Raw genomic sequence first — 25,167 nt, forward strand, 5'->3', positions numbered from 1 at the left:
CATGAGTGTAATCCTGTAAGTTTGGCTACTTATGTTAAACGTAACTACTGCCTCCCTGTGAGGTAAGAAAAAAGTCAGATTGATAAAGTGTAAAAACTGTTGAAGACCATTAATACCATTACGACTACAAAAGCGTCTACTCTAAAATATCGCCTGCTTTCGTCCACTGTAGTTGATTGGCATGCATGCGTGGTTATATAATCTGGTGCGATAGACAGCGGCTGTCATGGAAACAAAGGGTTGCCTGGACATCTGTTCCCGAACCCCAGTTATGTGCGCTTGTTCGGGTCGTGCGTTCCGAATATGCAATCTCCACCCTAGACGCGGGCACTTTTTAAAAGGAGCTTGAAAAGAACTGATTAGAAGAACACCGCCTCTTGATAATCACCCCCCCCCCCCCCCCCCCCCCCCCCAAACACACACACCCCACACACACACACACACCACACCCCCCATTTCACTAATAAATAAAGCAGGTCACACACCGGCACATGCTTCAAACTGAACAGAGTAAGCTAAAGTGACGAAATTAAAATTCGTTCGGCACGTGCTCCGAACTTCGGGCGTTCACAGGACCAGCAGAAGGTGCTGGACTCGTTCCAACTGCGCTGCGTATCCTCACTCCTGTCTGTGCGTTAAGGGGCAAACCTGACTGGAGCATCATCTGTCCCGCATCACCTGCCCAGACCGGACGGCGACAGGCAGCCACACTGCTCTTCCCGACCCGTCTCAGCCGAACGTGAGGAGACTTGAGGAGTCAAACCCCACGCTTGCTGTCCGCGCGACGGATTAATTCGACATCCGTAAAATGGTGTTTGCTTTTATCACGTTGCTGTGCGGTCTAGGCGCAGGTAAGATGGAAAGGTCAAGGTGAAAAGATGTATATTTTAATTTAGTAAGAAGCTGCAGTTTAGCCTATTCATTCTCTATTATCTTATTGTCAGGGTTTTGGCGAAGACTAGACTCTTGTCAATAATAAATAACCAGTCATTGTTGCTATATTACCACCGTTTACTCATGAGATTGAAGGTAATGCTGCTATAATTTCAGTATTTGTGCCCGTGTCTTTTAATATATTTCAGCATATCTCAGTGAGTAGGCTATTTTAAGATGCGCACTTCGCCGGCTATGGGTAAACCGTTAAGTACTTGAAGGTCGTTTGCTCGCTCGATTAAGGAAGATAAGCGAGATTCCAGCAGCAAGACAATCGATTGTCCTTCTGAAACATGGGTGTAATGTCGATTGAGGCGAGGGTTTATATCGCCGAGAGAACGATAAACATTGAAGAACGCTGAGGAGACGGTGTCTTTGTGGAGGACCTGGTTATGTAACTGACGGGACTCCGACGGTTTCCACGCTCAGTATAGTACAGATTTATTTTATAAACATGTGTCCACTGTCGATATAATGAAAATAATAATTCCATACGTGTGGAACATTGCTCGGGTCTTGCGTTTAGCCTACATCAGTGCACATGCACGGAGCACCAGGCAGAACACCCACTGCGCACAGGTGATAACAGGCAATGTCCAACTGTTTTTGTTGGACTGATCGCGATTGGAGTGGACACGCTTCATTAGTCTCTCCAATCACTCGCGATTAAGTCTTATTTAATTTCTATGTTGATAAGTGTAATATAATGATGGCATGGCATAATTGTTTTTTTGCAATCTTAATAATATATAATTTATCATTTGTTTGATGATTTTTCATAACATAGGCTACATACATAGAAAGCACGTGCTCTGTGGATGCCACTAGCCTAAGTAACATACATATATAAGTGCGTGTAATATAGAGGTATACAGTATAAATACAGTGTAAAACCGCATAGTAAAATTGTTGTAATGGTTGTCATAATGATGAGGATTGTTGTTAATAATAACAACAACATCACTTGCCTGCTAATGCAACTATAATATATCATTTAATGCTGAATCACTGTAGAGTGTATATATTTTGACAGAGCAATACATGATATTTGTGAAAATTATCATTGATACCAAGGAACTGACTTACAGTCAGATTAAAAAGGTTGTGAAGAAGATCTGTGAAGGGAAATTGGCATGGGTTCAAAGAAAGACTAGATCCAAGTATCTTTGTGGCATTGTATAAGACATTAATATTGCCACAATTGTGGATGTATCTGTTTGGTTTCTCCTCACTCATAATAATGCATTAAAAGACAACTAAACTAACTTTGAGTAAGACAAAGATGATAATGAAAGTTAACATGTTCATCTAGCAGAAGATGAGCATTGGGGGGTGACAGGGTTTGTGCAATGGACAGACAGACAGACAAAAAGCGGGCAAATGATTTACAGCAGTAAGCAAGAACAGGAGCATTAAAGTGAATTTGGGATGCAAATGGAGAGTCAATAGAGGGAGCTTAGCAACAGACAAGCATCAAAGCAAGAGTGGGAGAGAGAACGACAAGCCCGGTGGCATAATTCTGCATTCATTAACAAGGACATAGAGCAGCAGGATGTCTAAGAAAGCAAGGGCTGTAGTATTCAAGGCTCTACCGTATGTACTGTGGAACATCAGAGAAGGATGAGGGATGAATTTAACAAAAACACTGAAGTGCAGAATATGACCTAAAAAATAAATATGAGCAGAGGATATAGAAGAGTCTAGATTGACCCCCACAAAAGGACAGTAGAGAAAGAGTTGATAGTTCAGAGAGATATTAGTCAGACAATGATGGCAATGAGCTGAGAAGACATGATATATGGTAGTGAGTAGAGAACAGTGTCTGTACGTCAGATTACAGTCTGTCTAGGAGCTTATTGGACATGTGATGAGAGCAAAACCTTGAGTATCTTGCAAGGTCCTACAGTATCTCTTTAGGCAGCGAGGAACAGAGAGAAATGAGAGATCAGATCAGAAGTCGATTAGCTCACCCAGCTAAAGTACTTGTTCTCAGAGTGGCAGAATGCCCCATGGTCTGGAATTGAATTCTGAGCACGCTAATGTAGAGGACGGCTGCTGGACTCACAGGGTTGAGCGCTCTCAAACAGGACATCTCACGGGGGGTGAGAGACCCTGTGCAGGGTCGCTGCTTCATAGCGTTAGAGAGACTCCTCTGATTGAACATGAACCGCCTTTGTCGTGCCGACATCTGGGATGTGCAGGGGTGTCTGATCTTGTCTGTGGTCTTCAGTGGAGTGTTGGTCTAATCCTACTTAGTAATTGTACCAGGTAAAGTCCAGTGCACCCGGGCCACAATGGAGTGTAGACGTTATATGTAGGTGAGCACTTGGTAACAGTCGGTAACGCGTCCTTGGCATGTAGGTGGAGTCAGTGAGGGGGAAACAGCCCTGTGACTGGTTCTTGGCATGTAGGTGGAGTCAGTGAGGGGGAAACAGCCCCGTGACTGGTCCTTGGCATGTAGGTGGAGTCAGTGAGGGGGAAACAGCCCTGTGACTGGTCCTTGGCATGTAGGTGGAGTCAGTGAGGGGGAAACAGCCCTGTGACTGGTCCTTGGCATGTAGGTGGAGTCAGTGAGGGGGAAACAGCCCTGTGACTGGTCCTTGGCATGTAGGTGGAGTCAGTGAGGGGGAAACAGCCCTGTGACTGGTCCTTGGCATGTAGGTGGAGCCAGAGTGGACAAATGATCCAACATTATGGCCCGAGGAATCATTCCCTCACATCTTCTCAAGTCCCCTAGTAAGGAACGATCATGAAAACAAAACTTAACATTAGCCTGCTGCTGACCATAATTTAATGGTTTTGGTTTGAACAATTTATTGCAGATATTAACATGTCATTTTGTGGGCTAGTGCTGTTACTTTTTGTTGGTCACAGGTTTCTTGGCATTAAATAAAAGTGCAAATCCGGGGTTTTGAATCTGTTTGCTCCTGCCACACAGGAGGTTTTTTCGCAATTTAAAAATAGCTGTATTTTTAATTTATTAAATTTTGATAGACTTCTAGGACTGACTATTTCATTGATTTCCTATGGAAACTGGAGAGTTCATGATGGTTTTGTGGGCTCTCTTTCCCTCTCTTTCCAACTGGATCTATAGTCAATAAAGGTCCCACGAGGCTTATCAAAAGAGCAGGTACAGTATCATTCCTAGAAGCTATTGATCCTCCTTACTGCTGATTGGCTACATGATCCTTGGCATTTTTCCCCAAGTCCCAGGTCATCGCTGTTGGATTAAATTGCTTCCCAGCCCGCTCTCCCAAATCTGTTCACACATGAATGCAGCTGCCCCTGCAGACAGCCATTCCAAATTAGGGTGGGAATTGGACATGCTCAGCTCCACATTTGGCACCGAATTTATAAAATAAAAAAAGGTTCCCAGACAACCTGCTTGGGTAAATAAAAATAAACCGAATGTGAATGGTTAATGGATTCGAATGAGACTCAGGGCTCAGCTATGCTCAGACATTTGTGTTGAGTTGTGCAGCATCAGCTTCCCTCTGTGTACACGGAGGCAGTAACTGTGCGAGACTTGAGTGGGCAGCCAATCCAATAAAGCAGGACTGCAGATTTAAGAGTAGCACCCTGGATAAGGACAGACCAGTACAGCTTGCGTCCTCAGGGTGATCATCGATTGCAGTTAATACATAAAAATGTCACACGTAAGCAATATCCCAAATGGCCAACTGTATCACTCTTCCATATGGTTAGTGTTGATTAAGACAACGGGCATTTTTTAAACACCAGCCAGGGGTGCGGTGAATTGTTTTCACTGCAGAGAATCCAAAGGAAATGCTGAAGTAAATCTGTGGGGATTGTGAGCCAAATCAAAGGATGGAGTTTAAGCTTCTTTAAGCTGTGGCTCTGACAACACCACTATTGATCGGATCATCGAATATGTGTTCAGCTACCAACTAACCTTCAGTGACAGAGAATGAGTACAGGTGTTCTGTGATTACAGTAAAAAAACAAGTACCTATTAAATAAGATACTTACTGTACATAAGGTTGCATAACCAGTCTGCCTCTCTCTGTCTCCCAGTGGGATGCCTTCCCTTGTCTGCAATTAAAAATGAGAAGGTCAGTACCCAAGGTTTTTTACTTTGTGTGTGTGTGTGTGTGTGTGTGTGTGTGTGATTCATTATTCATTAAACCCTTTAACTCTTTGAGGGGCATAGTTCATTCATGAACTTTCTCCAGCTGGTTTGGTGTTGGGAGACCTTCTTTGCTTCTGTGTGTGCATTTGTATGCATGCACGTGTGCTAACTGGTATGTTTGTGTGTGAAGGTTACCGACTGTGTGATGGAGGTTCCATCGGGCTCTCAGAACGGGGACGGCAAAGAGCTGCAGGTCGCCTGTTCCACCAAACTGCAGTCAGGTAGTGCGCCTTCATTTTCTCTTTCTATCTTTCTGTCTCTCTTTTCTTTTTTGTCTTTCTATCTCTTGTTAGGGAAAAATGCCCTTTTTAACATTTCACAGGTGAGCATCGTCTGATGAAACAGATCCCAGTAAAAACAACGATAGCTATACTTGAGTTTAACTTTCGTATTTATTTGCAAAGAAATGACAGAAAGTGTGAAAGCTTACCGTCTTTCTCATTTGAATCAGACATAGTAAGACTCTTATACACACTTTTCTAGAAGGGGGAGCTTTACCAAAACAAAAAGACATGAAGCTGGCCACTAACATTTATCAGTATTTTGTCTTCTGAATACCCGTTGTTGACCTTGCTGTAAGACCGGAATGTTCTAGCTACCCCCTTCCAGGAGAAGCAGAGACATTAAAGTCAAAAGCTGTCTTTCTGCTGGGAGAGAGACAGAGAAAGACTCCTTGTAAGCACTTAATTCAGAAAGTGACCTAATAGTAATAAGGATAAAAAATAAAAGGTTATTTTTAACCATGTGATTGTCTTCATGTTAACACACATTGTCAATTAAGAATCAATTAAGAAAATTACCCTTACAGTCCCTATATGTACATTCACTGAGCACTTTATTAGGAACAATTTTACTTCATTACGCCTACTTATTCATGCAAAGCCACGCGAATAACCACACATTGCAACGTGTACACTTTTAATGTATGCTTGCATGTGACATACTACAGTTGCATTGTCGAATCAAATATTTGACTGAAAATGATTTGGTATAATACATTTCTTACACATTTCATTCATATTTTGCATCATGACAGGGAGTGTGTCGGGAGTGACAGAATACTGTTGCCAGTCTTGGAAGTGCGTAAAGCACATTGTGTTCCGGATTGTGTTGTTGCTGCTTTTGGAAGTGCGTGATGTGCTTTGCATTTTGCGTAGTGCATTGTTGCCAGTCTTGGAAGCGTGTAACTACCCGTTGTGTTTTCTGCTGTGTCTTGGCAGATGATGCAGCACAGCGACACCAGGGCTTGTTGAAAGAGCTGCAGGAGCTTGCTCAGAACGGTGCGTACTGCAGTCGTACTCTTACACTGCACCGTATGTGCAGTACGGACAATGCGGTCAGTTACTGTGTCGGTGCTTACACTCTGTACCGCACCGGTCCTCACAGCACACACCGCACCGCTCTGTTCGCTGGTTTCTGTTGCAGCCAATCTCTTGCTAAGTCATAGATGCTGGCCATGTGCGTTTAAGTTCTTTCATAATTTTATCCCCCAGCATTGTCTCTTCACATCATTTGCTTAGCCTTTCTTCATTATCTACCAAATAGTTATTTCAAATGGCGGAAAGTCCAAACTTTCACCAATTATGAGCCTATTGATTCACCTTGACCTTTAATTTGTTCAGGTAATAACTTTTTTTTATGTAAGCTCTTTTTATGTAATCATTTACTATAAAACAAAATAAAGGGCGGCACGGATGGTGCAGTGGGTAGCACTGCCACCTCACAGGAAGGAGGTCCTGGGTTCGAATCCCCATCGGCCGGGGCCTCTCTGTGTGGAGTTTGCATGTTCTCCCCGTGTCTGCATGGGTTTCCTCCGGGTACTCCGGTTTCCTCCCACAGTCCAAAGACATGCACGTTAGGCTGATTGGAGAGTCTAAATTGCCCGTAGGTATGAGTGTGTGAGTGAATGGTGTGTGTACCCTGCGATAGACTGGCGACCTGTCCAGGGTGTATTCCTGCCTTTCGCCCAATGTATGCTGGGATAGGCTCCAGCTCCCCCACGACCCTGATCAGGATAAGCGGGTTCAGATAATGGATGGATGGATGGATGGATGGATGGATAAAACAAAATAAGCACAACCTGAGTATGTTCTGACATAAATTGGATGCAAAAGGTAAATAATCCTTCAAAACAAGAGAATAGTGTAATGTGAAAAAAGAAGAAGAAACTTGTTAAAGTTCTGGGATTGCTGTGGGGTTGGAATGAAGATCCTCTACGGTACGCAGACTAGCAGCATATTTCATCTTTTGGCCCATCAAATGTAACTCACTGTATTCACTGTGATTATGTGCATGTCCAAACATGCTTGTGAAGGAGTGAACCAGCATGGTACCAGTATGAACTTTCAACACAACTTGCAATCGCATCACGTCAGTTGTCTTGCAGCAACAGGCAACGAGCGCTTTGGATAAAAGCGTCAGCTAAATAACTGTAATGTACTGCAGTCTAATAGGCTAATTTGCATATTACATGCTTCATAGAGGACCAAGTGTCACTGCCTTCCACTGTAGGTGAAATTGGGATACTGATAAAGTACTAAAACAAGGACTCACAACCACATGTAGCATAAGTGTGAACAGGACCTGAAAAGAACGTAGCAAGCTATTGCACTAGCACTGTTCTTGTGCACTATTCTACAATGCACTGGACCGATATGACGCGAGTGAAAAAACCCCACTTCCTTATTTTAATTAGTGACTTCACTGCAGACAAAGAACACTGTTTGTCTCAGCCATTACTTAACCCTAGTCACAAGTTGTACTTTGCTTTTACAGTTTGGTAATCTAATTTTGAATTTCTGCACTATCATGCTATATCATTTGTACTCTCCTGCACATGATATTGGGTTGTCTCTGTTAGATCTGTTAGATTGCTGTATTCTCTTGCTTTATCTTCCTATTGCAGAGTACCTACACACACAAAGTTACCACCCATTATAGATTATAAATGAACTTCCCCCTGTTCTTGTGGGTTTCAGAGAAGGAAAAAGAGAAGGAATACCAGAGAGAGAACAAAATGGAGACTGAGAAAAACAAAATGGAGGGCGAGAGTGAAGGGGGCGAGGAGTCTGTGTACACCAAGGCCGAGGTGATAGAAGAAAATAAACAAGGTGACCCAGAGGAGAGACCAGTGGAGGAAGTGATAGAGGAACACCGGCTGGAGGTGAGGAAACGGGAGGATGAGGAGGACAGAGAGCTGGAAAAGCTGCTTGAGGAGGAATTAAAAAAGAGGGGGAGTGAGAAAAGGAGTGGCAGGGATGACGCAGAAGAGTTGGAAGACCTGAAAAAGAAGAGGAGTCATACCAAGAAGGAAGATGAGTTGGAGGAGTTGCTTGAGGAGGAAATGAGAAAGAGAGGGACGGAGAAGAGGAGTCACAGACAGGAGGTAGAGGAGTTACTGGAAGACCTGAAAAACAGAAAGAGTAAGACTCATAAGGAGGAGGAGTTGGAGGAGTTGCTTGAGGAGGAGATTAGAAAGAGGGGGACAGAGAAAAGGAGTCACAGAGAGGAGATAGAGGAGTTCCTGGAAGACCTGAAAAAGAGGAGTAAGACTCAAAAGGAGGAGGAGTTGGAGGAGTTGCTTGAGGAGGAGATTAGAAAGAGGGGGACACAGAAAAGGAGTCACAGAGAGGAGATAGAGGAGTTCCTAGAAGACCTGAAAAAGAGGAGTAAGACTCAGAAGGAGGAGGAGTTGGAGGAGTTGCTTGAGGAGGAGATTAGAAAGAGGGGGACAGAGAAAAGGAGTCACAGACAGGAGGTAGAGGAGTTACTGGAAGACCTGAAAAACAAAAGAGTTAAGACTCATAAGGAGGAGGAGCTGGAGGAGTTGCTTGAGGAGGAAATGAGAAAGAGAGGGACAGAGAAAACGAGTCACAGACAGGAAGTAGAGGAGTTACTGGAAGACCTCAAAAGGAGGAAGAGTAAGACTCGGAAAGAAGAGGAGCTGGAGGAGTTGCTTGAGGAGGAAATGAGAAAGAGAGGGACGGAGAAAAGGGGAGATGAGGTAGAGGAGTTGCTGGAAGACCTGAAAAAGAAAAGGAGCGAGGCCAAGAAGGCAGAAGAGGAGGAGGAGGATGAAAGGAAGCGAGGGAGTGAGAAAAGGTCTGACAGCGAGTTTGAGAGAAAACGGAGTGAGGGCAGCAAGAAGAATAAAGTACAGTTTTTGGAAGATGAGAAAAATCGAGAAAGGAAACTAAAGGAACTACTTGAAGAGATGGAGGATAAAAAGAGGACGAGTCACACAGAAGAAGAGCTGCAAGAGCTGATGAAAGAGCTGAATCACGTGGAAGAGAATGAGGGAGAGAGGGAGGGGGGAGAGAGAGAGGTCATAAGGGAGAGGGAAAGAGAGCTGGAGGAGCTGAAGAAGAAAGAGAGGGAGGAAGAGATGGCGAGCAAGATGGAGCTGGAGAGAGAGAGGGAGTGGAAGCGGAAGAGTGAGGAGGAGAGAGAGCCACAGAAGAAGCGCGTGCTGGAGAAGGCCTCGGATGAAGCCACCCATCAGTTCGACAGAGAGTTCTTTCACAGCCACCACCCAGAGAAAGATCTGGAAGAGAAAGAGGAGGAGGACGAAGAGAAGGCAGACCGAAAGGTTGGTGTCTGTTACCTCGTTAAGACTTGCCTGTCTCCCTGATTCTGTTTGACATTACCACCATGCCGCGCTCCCCTGTAGGGTGATGTATGGGGCTGCAGGGTAGCCTAGTGGTAGCTTGCTTGACTGGCAACTGTAGAGTTGCTGATTCGAGTCCCCAGTGAGGACATAGGGATGCTGACAAGTCAGGTCCCTGAAAAAAAAGAAAAAAGGAGTAACTCTGCCGTTGGGCCCTTGAGCAAGGCCCTTAACCCAAAGACTACTCCAGGAGCTTTACACAGGGTGTCCTTGAAAAAGAGAAACTTTTGGTTACTGTCAAAACCCGGTTCTCTGAAACAGCGAGTAGAGAAATCCACCTATAGGGAATGACACCCGTCATGACCTCCGCAGAAGGATCCAATCACAAGAAGTCTGGCTTTGACAGTCAGTAGCGAGTCAAATGCTACAGGAGGCACCCGCCTTTCTCTAGGAGCATATAGGACACTGAAGCACTACTCCTCCTGAGCTAACATATTTGCTTCTTCTGCACGGTAAGCAGAGCAGTCTTGGTGGATCTCTCCACTTGATGTTCCCGAGAACCGGGGTTATGACGGTAAACTAAAGTTCTCTTCCATCATCTTGTGTTTGAGATTCACCTATGGGGAGATATGGAGAACTCCCAGATTGCCCTATGTATGCTCCCAGCTCAGATGCTGTCGGGCCAGCATGGGATATAGTCCCTGGCACATCCTATATGAGGAAGTACTAAACACAGTCCACTGCCTGGTCAAGGTCTAGGAGTGATGTGAAGCAGATGAGGGGAGATGTGTGCATCTCACAAAGCGCTCGCCCCCAGAACTGAGTGGGATACCTGTATCCTGGTAACGTCCAGGCAGTAGAACCTCACAAAGATATGTGGCGAACTCCATCCTGCAGCTGAATAGATCTCCAGCATGGAAACCCCACGGAAGACGGTCCACAACATACCCATGCCCCTCATGGAATGAGCCTATCCCCTTTGACTTGTGTGCTATAGCAATAGCTTCCACCAGCCAATGGGACAGTCGCTGTTTTGAAATGCCCTTTCCCTTTGCAGACTAAGAGCTGGTTGCTCTTTCTGAGTCCTTGCTATATACTTGTGGAGAACACACGCACAGGACACAGCATATCCTCCACAGAGAAGAAAGGTGGTGGGTGAAAAGTAGCAAGCTCCACCATCTCACATGCCTAAAGCAGGGAAGCATTTAGGCGTAAAGGCCAGATTTGGTTCAGGGGTGGGCCTGGAGGTCCCCTTCACCAGCTGATTACCTATCTCCTCTGTAAGCTCAGCTTGGTAAACTGAGAGGAGACATTGAGAGCTCTGACAGCAAGGAAGCTAGGCGGCTGGAGGCTGTCAATCTCATTTGGCAGAGTGGGCTTAGGTGGCACTAGGAGCCGTCCTTAAGAGGGGCTGAGGTGTCCATGGCGTGGGCGGCCATGTCTTTGATGACTAGGCTGGAGAAACCATGCTTAAAGACAAGCGGGTCCTTCCAATGGTGTTGCATATGTTTAGTGCCACCCGGGAGGTCTGGGAAGAGCTGTTTTCTAGGCCTCGGTAGAGGGCCCAGGAATTTCCTATCAGGAATTTTCCTTTCCTCATCCACAGGGTTCAGGAGTTCTAGCCATTCAAAGTTCAGACAGGCTGTGGCTTGCTCCCACATGTCCTGAAGCACAGCGTGGGGTATGGTGTGAGCAGGTCCCATTGCAGGTGCTACTTGGGCTTGAAGAATGGCGTCCTCCTCATCTCCAAATGTGACAGGCGTGTCGTCTCACCCTCCAGTATAGGTGGATAACTGTTTACCAGTGAGGGAAAGGGGAAGGCCAAACATATATGGATTGTACTGGTCAGCCCAGCTCGGCATAGAATGGCATGGGATATAGTCCCTGGCACATCCTATATGAGGAAGTACTAAACACAGTCCACTGCCTGGTCAGGGTCTAGGAGTGATGTGAAGCAGATGAGGGGAGGTTGAGAGGCCGTGGTGTCATCGTCTTCTTGACTGAGGTCATCGCCGTGGGTAGCAGCTTCCTGGACACCGCCAGGCACTGACTGCAGCCCTCAGAAGTGTAAATGTTTGTTTTAAACCCAAGCACATGACACAGAGCGTGGTTGTCCCTGGCCACGATGAGAGCACCACACATGGCCGGGCAGACACGAGTGTAGCGATGTTGAAGGTACTGGGCTTAGAAAGATCCAGGTAGCGGATAGCTAATGTAGGCCAAACTAAGCTCAGAAATTTAGCAGCGTGGGTGGCTGACTAAATTGATTTTGAACTAGCGTGGGTGGCTGAGCAGGAGCGGTTTTTATTAAAGGCTGGGAGCCCTGATTGAAATAGCTTCTCAGCACGGACTCAAGTTCTCAAACATTTCATGCCCGGCAGTCCGAGGATATATCCTCCTGCGAGTAGTTAAGTCAGGAGTGCACAACAAGGGCCAATCAGTTTCAGGATTTTGTGCCAACTTCTGCTCCTAATTATTTAATTAGCTCAATCATATATTGATCTGACATTTGTACAAGCACCAGCCGCAGCCGGTATCCTAACATTTCTACTGTGCTCAAGTACAGGAATGAATCAGCATAGTTTACTGAGCCATCAGACTGGGTGCAATTGGGTGCTTCTGCGGAGGTCATGATGGGTGTCATTCAACGAACACAAGATGATGAAAGAGAACATAAAGAATTGGCAAATATATTGGTCCTTTTATATTTTAAAAAAAGAGCCCATGTTTCTACAATTTACATTTATTCAATTTCCACAAATTCTGCAAACAGAAGGGTTTTGTGACCACCATTTTCTGCTAGGATTTCAAGATATCAAGCTATCCATTTGCTACTATGCCTCCATTTTGTTGTTGGAGCCAGGTCTTAAAACTGTGTCGAGGTTTTGTTTTCTCATTGTGACTCCTCTGTGCACAACAGGAGCTGTTGGAGATCGAGGCAGGGCTGCGCAGAGTGGCTGCGGAACTGCAGGAGCTGCGCCGAGGCTGAGTGATGACTGGAACAGGCGCTGCACAATACGCACTGATAAACACTGACATACACTGATAAACACTGATAAACACTGACATACACTGATAAACACTGATAAACACTGACATACACTGATAAACACTGATAAACACTGACATACACTGATAAACACTGATAAACACTGACATACACTGATAAACACTGATAAACACTGACATACACTGATAAACACTGACATACACTGATAAACACTGATAAACACTGACATACACTGATAAACACTGATAAACACTGACATACACTGATAAACACTGACATACACTGATAAACACTGATAAACACTGACATACACTGATAAACACTGACATACACTGACATACACTGATAAACACTGATAAACACTGACATACACTGATAAACACTGATAAACACTGACATACACTGATAAACACTGATAAGCACTGACATACACTGATAAACACTGATGAACACTGACATACACTGACATACACTGATAAACACTGATAAACACTGACATACACTGATAAACACTGATAAGCACTGACATACACTGATAAACACTGATAAACACTGACATACACTGACATATACTGATAAACACTGATAAACACTGACATACACTGATAAACACTGATAAACACTGACATACACTGAAAAACACTGATAAACATTGACATACACTGATAAACACTGACATACACTGAAAAACACTCATAAACACTGAAAAACACTCATAAACACTGAAAAACATGGGAAAACACTGACATACATTGGAAAACACCCATAAGCACCGAAACCACTGACATACACTGACAAATACTGATACACACCTTGAAACACTGGTACATGAAAGGATACACCTTTAAACACATTGATAAACAACTAGTTAGCAACTTTGTCCTCTGGCACTGGTCCTCAGGGATCAAGAAGCTTTTCACTCCAACTTCAGTAATGCAGCTCAATCAATGCACAGGCTTGATCGGATGAGCTGAAGCCCTCTTAGCTGTAAGTAAGCCGTAAGTAAACAGAACGATAAAATCCAGTGCACCATAGCCTTCTAAGACTAGTGCTGAGGGACCTTTCAGTCAACACTGAGGTTAACTAGCTCATACACCATTGTACACATACAACAGACTCATACACACACTCCATTGTATATATACTGCCTGTGCCAATATATTAGTGTATACTCACACAGACTCAAAGATCTATAACACTTAAATTGCTGTACTGTACTTGTGAAAATGTTCACCAACTGTAGTTTACTGGAGTAAAAGCACCACACTATCTCACAACGGGAAGTTATTGCAAAACATAAAGCAAGTTTAGAAGAGGAAGATATGGAAAATACATAATAGTAGTGTGCACCTTTTCTGCCAAGTGCCAGATATAATCATACACACATGCTGAATACAAGCACATGCACACACGTACACACACAAGTACACACAGACACAGACACACAAGCCCATTTTCCCCTTCCTTTATGACCCTGCCATCCTTTGAGCTTATGTGTGTCACTCATGCTGGTTGGATTTTGTCTCTTTAATGTATTTTTAATGGCAACGATACTAAGTAAACAAGATGTTTAACCTAAGCAGGACATTGGCTTTCATCCCACTTCCACTGACTCTGAATGTTGGCTAACAGGGTTACCAGGATGAGAAAATAGTTCTCCCAGCCGTGTCTCAACGTCAAACAGGTTACAACTTTTTAAAATGACCGTAAACCAGTGGTCTCAAACTCAATGCCACGGAGGGCCGTGTGTATGCGGGTTTTCGTTCCAACAACTGTAATTAATGCTGCCTTAAATGATTCCAATTACACATTCAGCCATATGTATTTAACTGCAGTAAAGCACAGAATATAAGCAACAGCTGTTAATTAAACAACGCAAATAACACATTTCACTTCATGCACATTATGTGCAAACCTACAGCCCTAATTCAGCAATTAACTGAAGGAATTATATAATCAGGATCAGAGGCTGGAATAAAAACCACCATACAAATAGCCCTACATGAGACCACTGCCATACAGAGGACATTAATGAAGTGTTGAGACACTTTTTTTTAACAGACAGAGAAACTCCAGCATGACCTGACCAAAGTGTTTATTAAAGAAAGCAGATTGATATCAACAAAATGTATTCATATGCTTTTGGTCAGACACAGAACTCCAAGCAGCGCTCACTCTTTAGCGTGCATGCTTTGGTTTCTCTCTGTCCGAGATCATTTCTCAGTGCAATGGGATGGAAGTTCCTGCAGAAAAAAAAAACCTTTTCGCATCCATGCCTGCTTCACATCATTATCAATTACTATTATTGTGACTGTTATTATAATAATGGTATTGTAATACGTGCATTTTCTGAAAGTAGAATAGCAGTAAGGACTGTCTAGTCTCTGGCTCAAGCACTGTTACTTAGACTGTTATGAAGAACTAGAGTCACACCGGGGGTGTCATGGGTAATCCTACAGTCCGTACAATAATACCACCACAATTAGACCAGACCTTATATGAAGTTCCTTCCAGCTGAAGCTGCTTTTGGGAGTGCTACATTGGGCACAAACAGTGGGACACTTTTAGAGATAGTAGTGTTGTCACAGTAATGTCAGTGAGGTCTTTCACTCACACCTTTCAGTGTGTTAGTGTCCTGTATGCACCGCCCCCCCCCCCCCCCGCCCCTAACTGAGGTGAAGGACTCTAGTTCTTTTTCAGCTTCGTGCTGGACTCTACCTTCTACCAGCAAGTCAAAGCCAAGACAAAGAAGGGAGATGACACAGCCATTCGTTTCTATCGCTTTTCAAACTTTTGTAACGTATCGGGTGTTTGTCAGCAACAAATCAATAATATTCAGTCCTCTCGCATTCAGTGCACAGATTTGCCGTTGGCTTGTAATATCAAATCATAATTACTGTAACCAAAGTGTAATGGGGGCAGAGAAACGTTTGACAAAAGTGCCACCCTGTGGTGGATCAGGGTATTGTCAGTCCACAGTTCTGTAACTGGGAGCTTGTTGGGGTTTTCTACAAGCTCCCAGTCTTCATAAAGGAAATACTATACTCTCTTTTTTGGAACATATACAAGCTATAACCTATAAACTCCTCATATATGGAGCATATATAAATATTAGACCAAATAGATTAATCTATGAATACATATTTGATATGAGGTTAATGACAGAGATGGGGAAGTTGGAATAATACTAATTTAATGTATTAGTATTATTATTTATTTATTTTTTAAAATACATACATGATATAAATATATATTTCTTGGAATGTGATCACTAGTACAGCAATACATTTTTTTCTTCGGACAAACCAGTTGTACACATCATATATTGTCAGTTAATGAAACTATTGCAGAAACAGATTGCTGAAGAATGTTAAACATTTAAAATATTTATTACCACAAGTTGAATCCATACCAATTTTGAGAATTTACAAATTTTTCTTAAATACTGCCTTCTGAAATTACATTATGTTCTACTAATAGACCACTTGCTGGAGATTCATTCATAAGCATCCAAGGAGCTTTAATGGATAATGGTCTATAAGCCTGTTTAAACAATGTTTTCATCAGGGAGTCAGAGGTCAAAGGTTAAATCTAGATCTCACAAAGAGGCTGCAATGCCTGACAGATGGATAACGGGAGTTTTCACTGGCCAATCAAAGTCCTGCATTTGTGCCTGCTATGTCTTCTATGCCAGTGGTTTATGCAACTGTTCCCTGGAGCCTGCGCTGTATGCTGGCCTTTGTAACAGTCAATTTCTTTATCAATTAAAATGGCTGAAAAACATGTTCAAGTTATAGCATAATCTTTATTTATACATATACTTTATTCCTACATAGTGCAGGTTTAGCATATTGACTTGCTCTGCCAATAAACAATTTCCACAAATCGCTTCAGTCACTAGGTTATCACAATTTCAGCAATTAGGACCCAAGTGATTTCACCTTAACAGAACATGAGAGCATTTGTGGATGTGACTGATTAAAAGTCCTGGGATATGATCATGCAATTTCTTTTGTTATGGTATAATGTAACCTTCAAATTGTAAATTGTCCTCCAGTAGACATTAAGCATCTATTGAGACGTTAACAACATTCAGACTGCTGTTAAGGCAGAAACAAAAGCCAGCATACACAGTGGGTCCTTGTGAATGAGTTGGAAACCCCCTGTTCTTTGCTATCTTATCTTGTCAATCAATAAACAGCACAGTTAAAACAAACCTGCTCGTACGTGCCTGTGTGTTTCCGATACACTCTGTAGCTATAGTATGTGTCAATCCTACAAATGATAAAGAATGAATCCGATTTTAATTTTTCACCCAGCAAGGCAAGAAACCAAGTTAGGATTTTATATGTAGTTTTATTACGACCAAGAGGTGATGTCTAAAGGGTCCTGCTGTTTGACCTCTGACCTCACCAGCCTGATCTGTGCTCCAACCGTGCAGGAGATACCAGTATCACTTGAGATTCTAGAACAGGGGTGTCCATTCTTTCCCTGAAATGGCCAGTGTGGGGGCCCGTTTCTGTTTCCACCCAGCACTATGACACCTGATTCAACAAATTAACTTCAAACAAGAGCTTGATAAGTAGAATCAGGTGTGGTACAGCTTGATTGAAACAAAAACCTGCACCCACGCCGGGCCATAAAACTGGACAGCCCTGTTATAGAAGATGACCCCAGACAGGTGAACTACCAACTGTTAATCAGTAGGAGGGGCAAGTACTGGATATTTCACAATGTAGATGCTGAAGCCTTGTGTGTAGATGCAGACGTCTAGTAATGGGCTGACATCGTCAGAAACAACCCCTCAGAAGACAGTTGGGGGGTGGGTCAGGGAGGTGGGGGGCTCTTGATAGCGGGACAGTCCCTCTGCTTCAGGACTGATTCAATATGACTGAGGAGGGAGGAGAAGAACTGCGGAACTCCTTCATACCCTGGGAGAAGTAGAGGACAAATTAGCACACAGTTTCAGCTGTGGGGCTGCACTTTATTCGCCAGTAGCTAATGTTAAGAGCATCACTGGTATGTTGCACTTCACATTATGCTGACTCATTCTCATGTGAAACAAGACATTTTGACTTTGGGCTGCCTTCAGTTCATTTGTGATGGTAACCCTGGTACAAACCAGGATACATCAGGCTTGGTTGGTGGAACGAGAGTGTCTGTGTGTCCTTAGCCCAATCAGCATGTACCCACTTTAAGGATATTCCACCCCCATTAAATGTTCCTTTTAGGAGATAGAAGTAGAAATTGGAAACTCCCAATCTTTCTTTTGAGCAAGAAAACACCATTGCTTCCTTTGCAGAAGTTTTTTTGTTTTTTTCCAGAAAGCCTAATGTATAAATGATTGACCTACAGATTGACCTCTCCCCATTTCCTCAACAATCATCATCTTGACTGAACTAACCTCAACCAACCAGACTCTCCCTCTTCGCAAAAAACTGGAAGCTGCAAAAACCTACTGCACTTCTTTACACTCCAAGGGCTCATGCAGATAGACAAGCAGTGGAACACAAGGCTCTACACACAAGCAGGTGAACGGGACACAAGAAGAGTTGAACGCGTATGGCAGAGTTTGTAGAGCACCAGACAAACTGACAGACAGATGGATGTATGCACAGATAGGCAGACAGACAGATGGATAGACAGACATGGCACAGGCATGTTCAAGTTTTATTAATGTGATCACTCTAGGACTTGGAACTGCACTTTCTTCCAGGGTCGTCAACGCACGTGTCCCTGGTTCTGATTTGCACTTTATTGAACATCGCTCTGGAAAAGAGCGTCTGCTAAATGACTGCAATGTAATGTAATGTAATGTGAACGCACCGGGGAAGATGTTGATGTCGATGATGGTGAGGGTACGCGTGTGGATGTTGACGATGGCGTCCACTCCGAATAGCGCCATGCCAAGCTCCGCCCGCAGCTCCTTCACCAAGGCAACCATGACGTCTCTGCTAGGGGGGGGCAGTCGGGGGGTCTTCTCATCCAGCTGGTGGGGGAGCAGCGTGAGAAGGACATAGCGGCCAAAGGTCAGCGAGTCACATGCTACCGCACCGCTACTGAACTCCACGTCCTGCGGGCCACTAATTAAGCTTATTATCTAAACCAAGCAGGTAAAATAATTAGAGAAATCAGGTAGTATATATAGCGCACGGTCGGAACGAATACCTGCAGACAATGTGGCTTGCACGATGAGGAGCTGAGGAGTGCTGTGCTTCAGTATCACCAGAGTACTGTATCAGGATTCCCTCAACGAGAATTTGCTTTGGTTACCTAGCACATTTAATTCTGTTGATTTGCAGGGTACTCTTTATTTCCATGTTCAATACTGAATAAATTCAAATTCTTACTGCACCTAAAGCAGTGGTGGAGGGCATGCCTTGTGACAGTTTGCCCATGACAGCCTCAAAACAATGTTGCAGTAATGCTGTTACAGTGTTAAGTGCTCACTGGGAGGGACTTGTCTGACAGTGTTAAGTATGAAAAGTGAGTGGACATGGGTCGGGTTCAAAGGTCAGGGGTCAGGAGGTCTCACTCACGGCAGTCAGGTGGGAGCAGGACTCTGGCTTGGACACCTCGTGGCTGTTGAAGAAGATTGTCTTCCTGTCTGGCACAGAGCAAGAGGCAGCATATAACTGATTGAACACTATATATTAACACTATAAAACATATTTAAACCCACAGTATATGAAATTCTGGATACAAATCATTCCATTAATGTGAAAGCAACTGGAAAGTAATGTGTTTTATGTAATTGAGTAAATATTTCTCTTTAGAGTTACAAATTATTTGTCATGCTGTATACCGTATGTGTTTTTATGAAGAGTAATGTTGTACCGTTATGTGCCCAACCATTATAATAACTTTTGATGTTAGAGCCAAAAAAGCACACATTTATCCAACTGATATCTTCATAATATCTTCCAAATTAGTATTTTAAAGGAAAAAAGTAATGTCCTAAGTTTGAATACATTCCAAAATAAATAAAATTTCTATCAAAATGTTTTTAATGGTGTAACTAACTGGATTTTAATTTGAATGAGTATTTAATTGACACATTTCAACATTCCTTAAAATGCAATAAATTAAAAATGCAATTCAAATACGAGAAAACATTCTAAATATTTCAAATACCAATCATTTGTTTGGGTGAGTGTATTTGAAAATACTACAAATACATAAATAAAACTGCCTGTTCAAATACAGTTGTTTGAATACTATATTTACAGAGACAGAGACAGAGGGGAGAGAGGGGCTGCCACTGACCACATGGACCCAGGGGGAAGTTCTTGAGCGAGGGTCTCTCTACGGTGAAGTGCGCCTCCCCCACCACGAAAACCTTGTGCAGCACCGCGCCGTGGTTCACAAAGCTCTGCAGCACGCAAGGGGGCCGGGCGTCCTTCAGCCCCGCGGGACAGAAGATTAGGGACATCTACGGCGAGAGGGGAGGGACATTATCATACACCAATTATTACACATTATTACAGACAATTCCAATCACTTATTTTCCTCATACTATTTTTTCTACTCTAAGTTCCACCCATTGAAAGAGGCTAAGAAAACAAAATGAAGAATTAGGTAAATGGAATGTTTGTTCTCCTTCAAACGTCGGTTCAAAGCCACGTCAGTTACAGACACGGCAGATGGGGAGAGGTGGATCCATAAGTATACGTCAGTTATGCATCTGGCTTTCCCAGAAAAGACTTTGGCAAAGGATGCACTGGTGTTTTCTTGATTAAAGGAAACTTGTACTTATAGATCCTAGAAGGAACATTTAATGGGCTGAAATGTCCTTAAAGATGGTGGATCTCGATCGATTCCTGGGTCAGAAAAAAAAAAAAAAAAAAAGGAGAGAACAATAATGGGTGGGAATGAGACCCTGATCTATGGAGACTGGAGAGAGAGAGAGAGAGAGAGAGAGAGAGAGAGAGAGAGAGAGGGTAATATTATAGACCTGATCTATGGACAGAGGCAGGGGACATTACTATAGACCAGAGACCTCTATGGTGCAGTTATTGAGAAAGAGCTTTGGAAGAGGGACACAGGGACAGGGGTATTAATGAGTTAACAAACACACAGACCAGACAGACCAGGGGAGCATGCAGCAACGTCACCACAAACAGAGACTTATCACTGCTCACCTCATGGGAGCGCAGACCGTGGGCCACTCTGGTTTTGCAGACTGTGAGGAATCAGAATCGGAATCAGAATCAGAATCGCTTTATTTGGCATGTAGTGTTTATGTACAAGGAATTTGCTGTGGTATGTGGGTGCATGCAGACAACGGGAAGAATGTGAGGATGGTCAGCGATGGAGGTAAAACAGAAAACAGGAAACTTTGGGCACACTTTACAATGAGGTTCATTAAAGTAGTTGTTAACATTAATTAATGATACACAAATACATTCATTAAGCATGAAATCAACTTTTCATCAGTTGTGACATGATATTTATACAATAGCAAGCCATGGATGAACTCATAATTAGTTAACCATGAACAAATACATGAACTGACTTTTTCATTCCAATATGAATTCGCAATAACTGATGTTGTTAACATGAATTAATGATGCACAAATACATTAACAGAGCTGTACAGATTAACTAACGCAGTAGTAGTTAAGCATACAACTACATTAGTTCATGCCAACCATGGAACCTTATTGTAAAGTGTTACCTAAACCTCTACGTATCAAGCTCCAGTGCGGGTCCTGAATAAAGGCCATTGGCTTGAAGTGAAGTCCAGTGTGAGCTGAGACCAACGGCCACAGAGACAAATGAATAGTGTGACTGCATCAGTGTTATCAGTGAAGTGTGAATGCAGAGTGAATGTAAATACTACTAGCAGTGTGAACACTAGACTTTCAGAAGCCCTAAGCAAGATTTTATTAGTGACCCCCCCAACAAAAACTAAAAACAAACTGTACTGTAATTGTGCAGGGATGGGGTGGCCGGGAGAGCCTTTCATGGGGCCCAGAATCCCTGGTGGGGCGTCCCAGGTTACTAGTAAAATGTGAATGTGTGTGTGTGTGATTGGAGGTATTTCCCCTACATATTAATTTAACATTGGAGATATGGTTATAGCATCATACTACACTCGTGAAATGTGAACTTGATGCAGTGTGATCGACTCCCACTGACTCAAAGGATAAATGAGCCGCTTCCTCTCCACTGCCTCCCTGATTGACAGCTGATCACTGGTATTGATCTCCAGGTAAGGGGGGCTGCAGATACCCCTGTCTGGAGAAGGGGGAACAAACAGTGTTAGGGAGAGAAGGTGAGGGAGAGAGAGAGAAAGAGATGAGGGGGAGAGAGAGAGATGGAGAGAGAGATGAAGGGAAGGGAGAAAGAGAGGAACAAACCATGTTAAACAAATGAGAAGGAGAGATATGAGGGGGAGAGACAGAGAGAGAGGCAGAGGGGGGAGAGAGAGATGGGGGACAGGTACAAAAAGAGATGAAAACATTTGCACCTCTCAGGGAATTCTGCAGCTTGTTCATGATGCGATAGGCTGCAAAGCGATCGAGTAGCAGGGTCATCGCTGGCAGAGGGTCCAGCATAACTGTGAGAGGATGTGCAGACACATATTCCTGGAACACAAACACAGAACACTTCACTCTGAACTCTGTTTCTGAAACATCACGGGCAAGGGTACATGAATTAACACATCTAACTGATAGAGAATACATTGTGCAAACTTGTAAATCGCTTTGGATTAAAAGCGTCTGCCAAATGACTAAAATGTAAATGTAAAATGTAAAAATAATATAATGCAACATAATCCATAATCCATTGCATGAAAACATCACGTAGTTCATATTAATTTTCAAACATTGTCCCTGGGAGTGTCCTTCACTCTGACATTAAATTGAAGCATTCATTACCATAGCATGTGCATCCAGCCTCTGCACTATGTAAAATGGTTTTAATATAATGGGTCATATTGCAATACAATACGATAAATATCATCCTCACTTGCAAACTAAATATTTTTCTGTGACTGGCAAAATCATGTCACTTCTTGCACACTCAATTGAAAATGTGTGGCTATCTGTCCCACTCAGTGCAGTCAGACCACAGAGCAGGATGTGCCTGGTGCACTCAAACCACAGAGCAGGACATGCCTGGTGCACTCAAACCACAGAGTAGGACATGCCTGGTGCACTCAAACCACAGAGCAGGACATGCCTGGACGTTCGAGAGGAGATTCTGCGACTGGCTGTTATACTCAGCTTCCACGATGACATCAGAAAGTTTGTGAACAATGACATCAAAGGGGCCCTGGGATGCCATTGGTCGACTCAGGTCAATCTACAGCAGACAGAAGTAAATGGTTGCCATTTATATAGTACCTTTATCCAAAGCACTGTACAATTGATGCTTCTCATTCACCCATTCATACACACACGCCAATGGCAACGACAATTGGCTGCCATGCAAGGCACCAACCAGCTCGTCAGTAGCAATTGGGGGTTAGGTGTCTTTATCAGGGACACACCCAGGGCGGGCTCGAACTGGAAACCCTCCGACTGCCAGACGACGGCTCTTACCGGCTGAGCTAATGTCGCCCCCCAAGTAATGAAGTTAACAACTATGACTGTTCCCTTTCTGACCAAGTCCCTCACTATCTGAAAGCTGCTACAGCCCAAGTATATATCGAGAGCTGGATTTACCACTTAGAGCACCATTGTCATTCACTTCTGTTCACATTATAGGGATACTGTAGGTCACACTGCTGGACCACCTAGTCTTGCACAGTCATCAAGTATCACAAGCATACTAGCTAGTCTGGCAATGCATTTAATGTAAAACATCAAGCATCACAGGCATACTAGCTAGTCTAGGAATTAATTCACATTAAAACATTGGGGGTGACACATCTCCCTGTCTCACCCCAAACATAATTGCATGGTTCACATTGATTTGCACTGCAGAGGAATTTTTTCCAATCTGACACAAGGCTACATTTTTTTTATTTTTATTATTATTCCAAACTTGAATAGTTAGAGAGTGAACCATACTTTGTTCCCTTAGCAGGACTGTTATTCATATAGTGCTGTCTGAGTGTGACTTGGTGAACAGGGACTCCCAGGTGTAATTGACAGAAATGGCTGATGAGTCAGTCACCTGCTCTCGACAGGAAGCTGAGGAGAGGACACTTAAAATCTGAGTGAGTGACTTGGTGCTGTTGCCATAACATCTGATGCAATTGGCTGTGCCCTCTTCTTAATGTACCCCTCAAATTATGAATTGTGAAATGTTGTAGATAAATAAATACATAAATAAGCTATAACCTGGCCCTGCACACTGAATACACACTATCAGAAATAAAGGTTTGAAAAGAGCCTAAAAAGGTACAAAAGCTTGTCGCAGCAAAATATAATTAATTTGTACTTTTTTTGCTTGGAAAACTCATTTGTACCCAAAGAGTGTGTTACTGTACTTTCAGGGTACATTTGTGAAATCTGATCCTTGAAGAACAAAAATGTACCTCCAGTGTCAATTAATATCAGCAGTTGCCGATATGTTGATTATTGTGTATTGCATCTTTTAACTAAATTAAATGAATAGAATAGATGAACACACCACTACATGAAATGGGGATTGAGACTTTGGGACTGAGAGAAGGATTTATCTGCTTTCCAGTGGACATCATGTACCAAACCAAAACTCAGAATAAAACTCACCTCAACCACTTCAATACCATGGTGCCTGATTACAAAAAGAGACCAAAGGTTTAGTGAAGGCTTCAGTTGACCATGCTTAACATTACAATACCAAATCGTGAATTGTAAATACCGAATTGTACATATTAGAAGTTTTAGTTGTTTAATGATGCTTTATTCAAGCAGCAAACATTACATTGTTATTTGAAGAATGGTCTTACACACTTTTCTTATCGACCTCATCAGAATGATTTTTATGATATCGGCTTGACTCACCTACAAAGCTCTGCGAAGGCAGACAGGTTCATTCTTTTCCTCTTTTTGTCGCTCAGACAGAAGCCCACTCTTCGGTTGGCCATTTGGAGTTGCGCGGTACTGCTGGGCTAATTTCTCCAAATGTGCAGACAGGTGAAGTATCAGAGAGGGGGCAGAAGAGAGAGAGAGAGAGAGAGAGAAAGAGAGGAGGGGGGGGGGGAGGGGGGGGGGGGGGCGTGTGGGTGACATGAGATTGAAGATAGGTGTAGCGAACGTGAGCGTGACATCAATAAATACACTGCAGATTAAACATGATTAAACGATATTGTTTCTGTTGCTGTTTTTATGACCCACAGGGACTAAAATGTTAAATGAATTACTTATCTTGCGCTTGATACTTTTCTTACACTTGGTTGCTTGATACATCGACGACATGTCCAGGAAAATTTTAGCAACGCTTAATATTAAATATTAAAAAATACAATATAGCCTATGCATATTTTGCCCGTATTAAATTGTTCGCATGAGCTTTCTGTGTTCTGTGATC

At 43.2% G+C, this 25,167-nt stretch overlaps 2 protein-coding genes across 2 annotated transcripts; one reads left to right on the plus strand and one right to left on the minus strand.

Annotated features, from left to right (window-relative positions):
- Positions 1 to 512: 512 nt before the first annotated feature.
- LOC133108354 (trichohyalin-like) lies at positions 513 to 12,873 on the plus strand. Its single transcript, XM_061217842.1, has 6 exons — positions 513 to 851; positions 4,969 to 5,006; positions 5,214 to 5,304; positions 6,304 to 6,363; positions 8,062 to 9,671; positions 12,610 to 12,873. Exons 1-6 carry the CDS (start codon positions 809 to 811, stop codon positions 12,676 to 12,678), a joined length of 1,911 nt encoding a protein of 636 aa, XP_061073826.1. The 5' UTR covers positions 513 to 808; the 3' UTR covers positions 12,679 to 12,873.
- Positions 12,874 to 16,985: 4,112 nt separating this feature from the next.
- LOC133108362 (inositol-tetrakisphosphate 1-kinase-like) lies at positions 16,986 to 25,165 on the minus strand. The gene is made up of 11 exons (XM_061217858.1): positions 25,001 to 25,165; positions 24,642 to 24,755; positions 24,387 to 24,411; positions 22,888 to 23,010; positions 22,172 to 22,289; positions 21,841 to 21,939; positions 20,841 to 20,881; positions 19,966 to 20,131; positions 19,239 to 19,306; positions 18,526 to 18,688; positions 16,986 to 17,630 (listed from the first exon to the last, which is right to left on the minus strand). Exons 2-11 carry the CDS (start codon positions 24,722 to 24,724, stop codon positions 17,527 to 17,529), a joined length of 990 nt encoding a protein of 329 aa, XP_061073842.1. The 5' UTR covers positions 24,725 to 24,755; positions 25,001 to 25,165; the 3' UTR covers positions 16,986 to 17,526.
- Positions 25,166 to 25,167: the final 2 nt, after the last annotated feature.

This window comes from Conger conger, chromosome 13, assembly GCF_963514075.1.
Source record: "Conger conger chromosome 13, fConCon1.1, whole genome shotgun sequence".
NCBI classification, from domain to species: domain Eukaryota; kingdom Metazoa; phylum Chordata; class Actinopteri; order Anguilliformes; family Congridae; genus Conger; species Conger conger.

What these genes read in the sequence shown, in the direction of transcription:
- LOC133108354 (XM_061217842.1), top strand. Translation starts at nt 809, where the DNA reads ATGGTGTTTGCTTTTATCACGTTGCTGTGCGGTCTAGGCGCAG. An exon ending in TTCCACCAAACTGCAGTCAG is followed by an intron (nt 5,305 to 6,303) that starts GTAGTGCGCCTT and finishes GTGTCTTGGCAG; the next exon opens with ATGATGCAGCACAGCGACAC. An exon ending in GCAGGAGCTTGCTCAGAACG is followed by an intron (nt 6,364 to 8,061) that starts GTGCGTACTGCA and finishes TGTGGGTTTCAG; the next exon opens with AGAAGGAAAAAGAGAAGGAA.
- LOC133108362 (XM_061217858.1), bottom strand. Translation starts at nt 24,724, where the DNA reads ATGGCCAACCGAAGAGTGGGCTTCTGTCTGAGCGACAAAAAGAGGAAA. An exon ending in ACGGTCTGCGCTCCCATGAG is followed by an intron (nt 20,132 to 20,840) that starts GTGAGCAGTGAT and finishes CTCTCGCCGTAG; the next exon opens with ATGTCCCTAATCTTCTGTCC. An exon ending in CGACATCAACATCTTCCCCG is followed by an intron (nt 17,631 to 18,525) that starts GTGCGTTCACAT and finishes TACTTCTCCCAG; the next exon opens with GGTATGAAGGAGTTCCGCAG.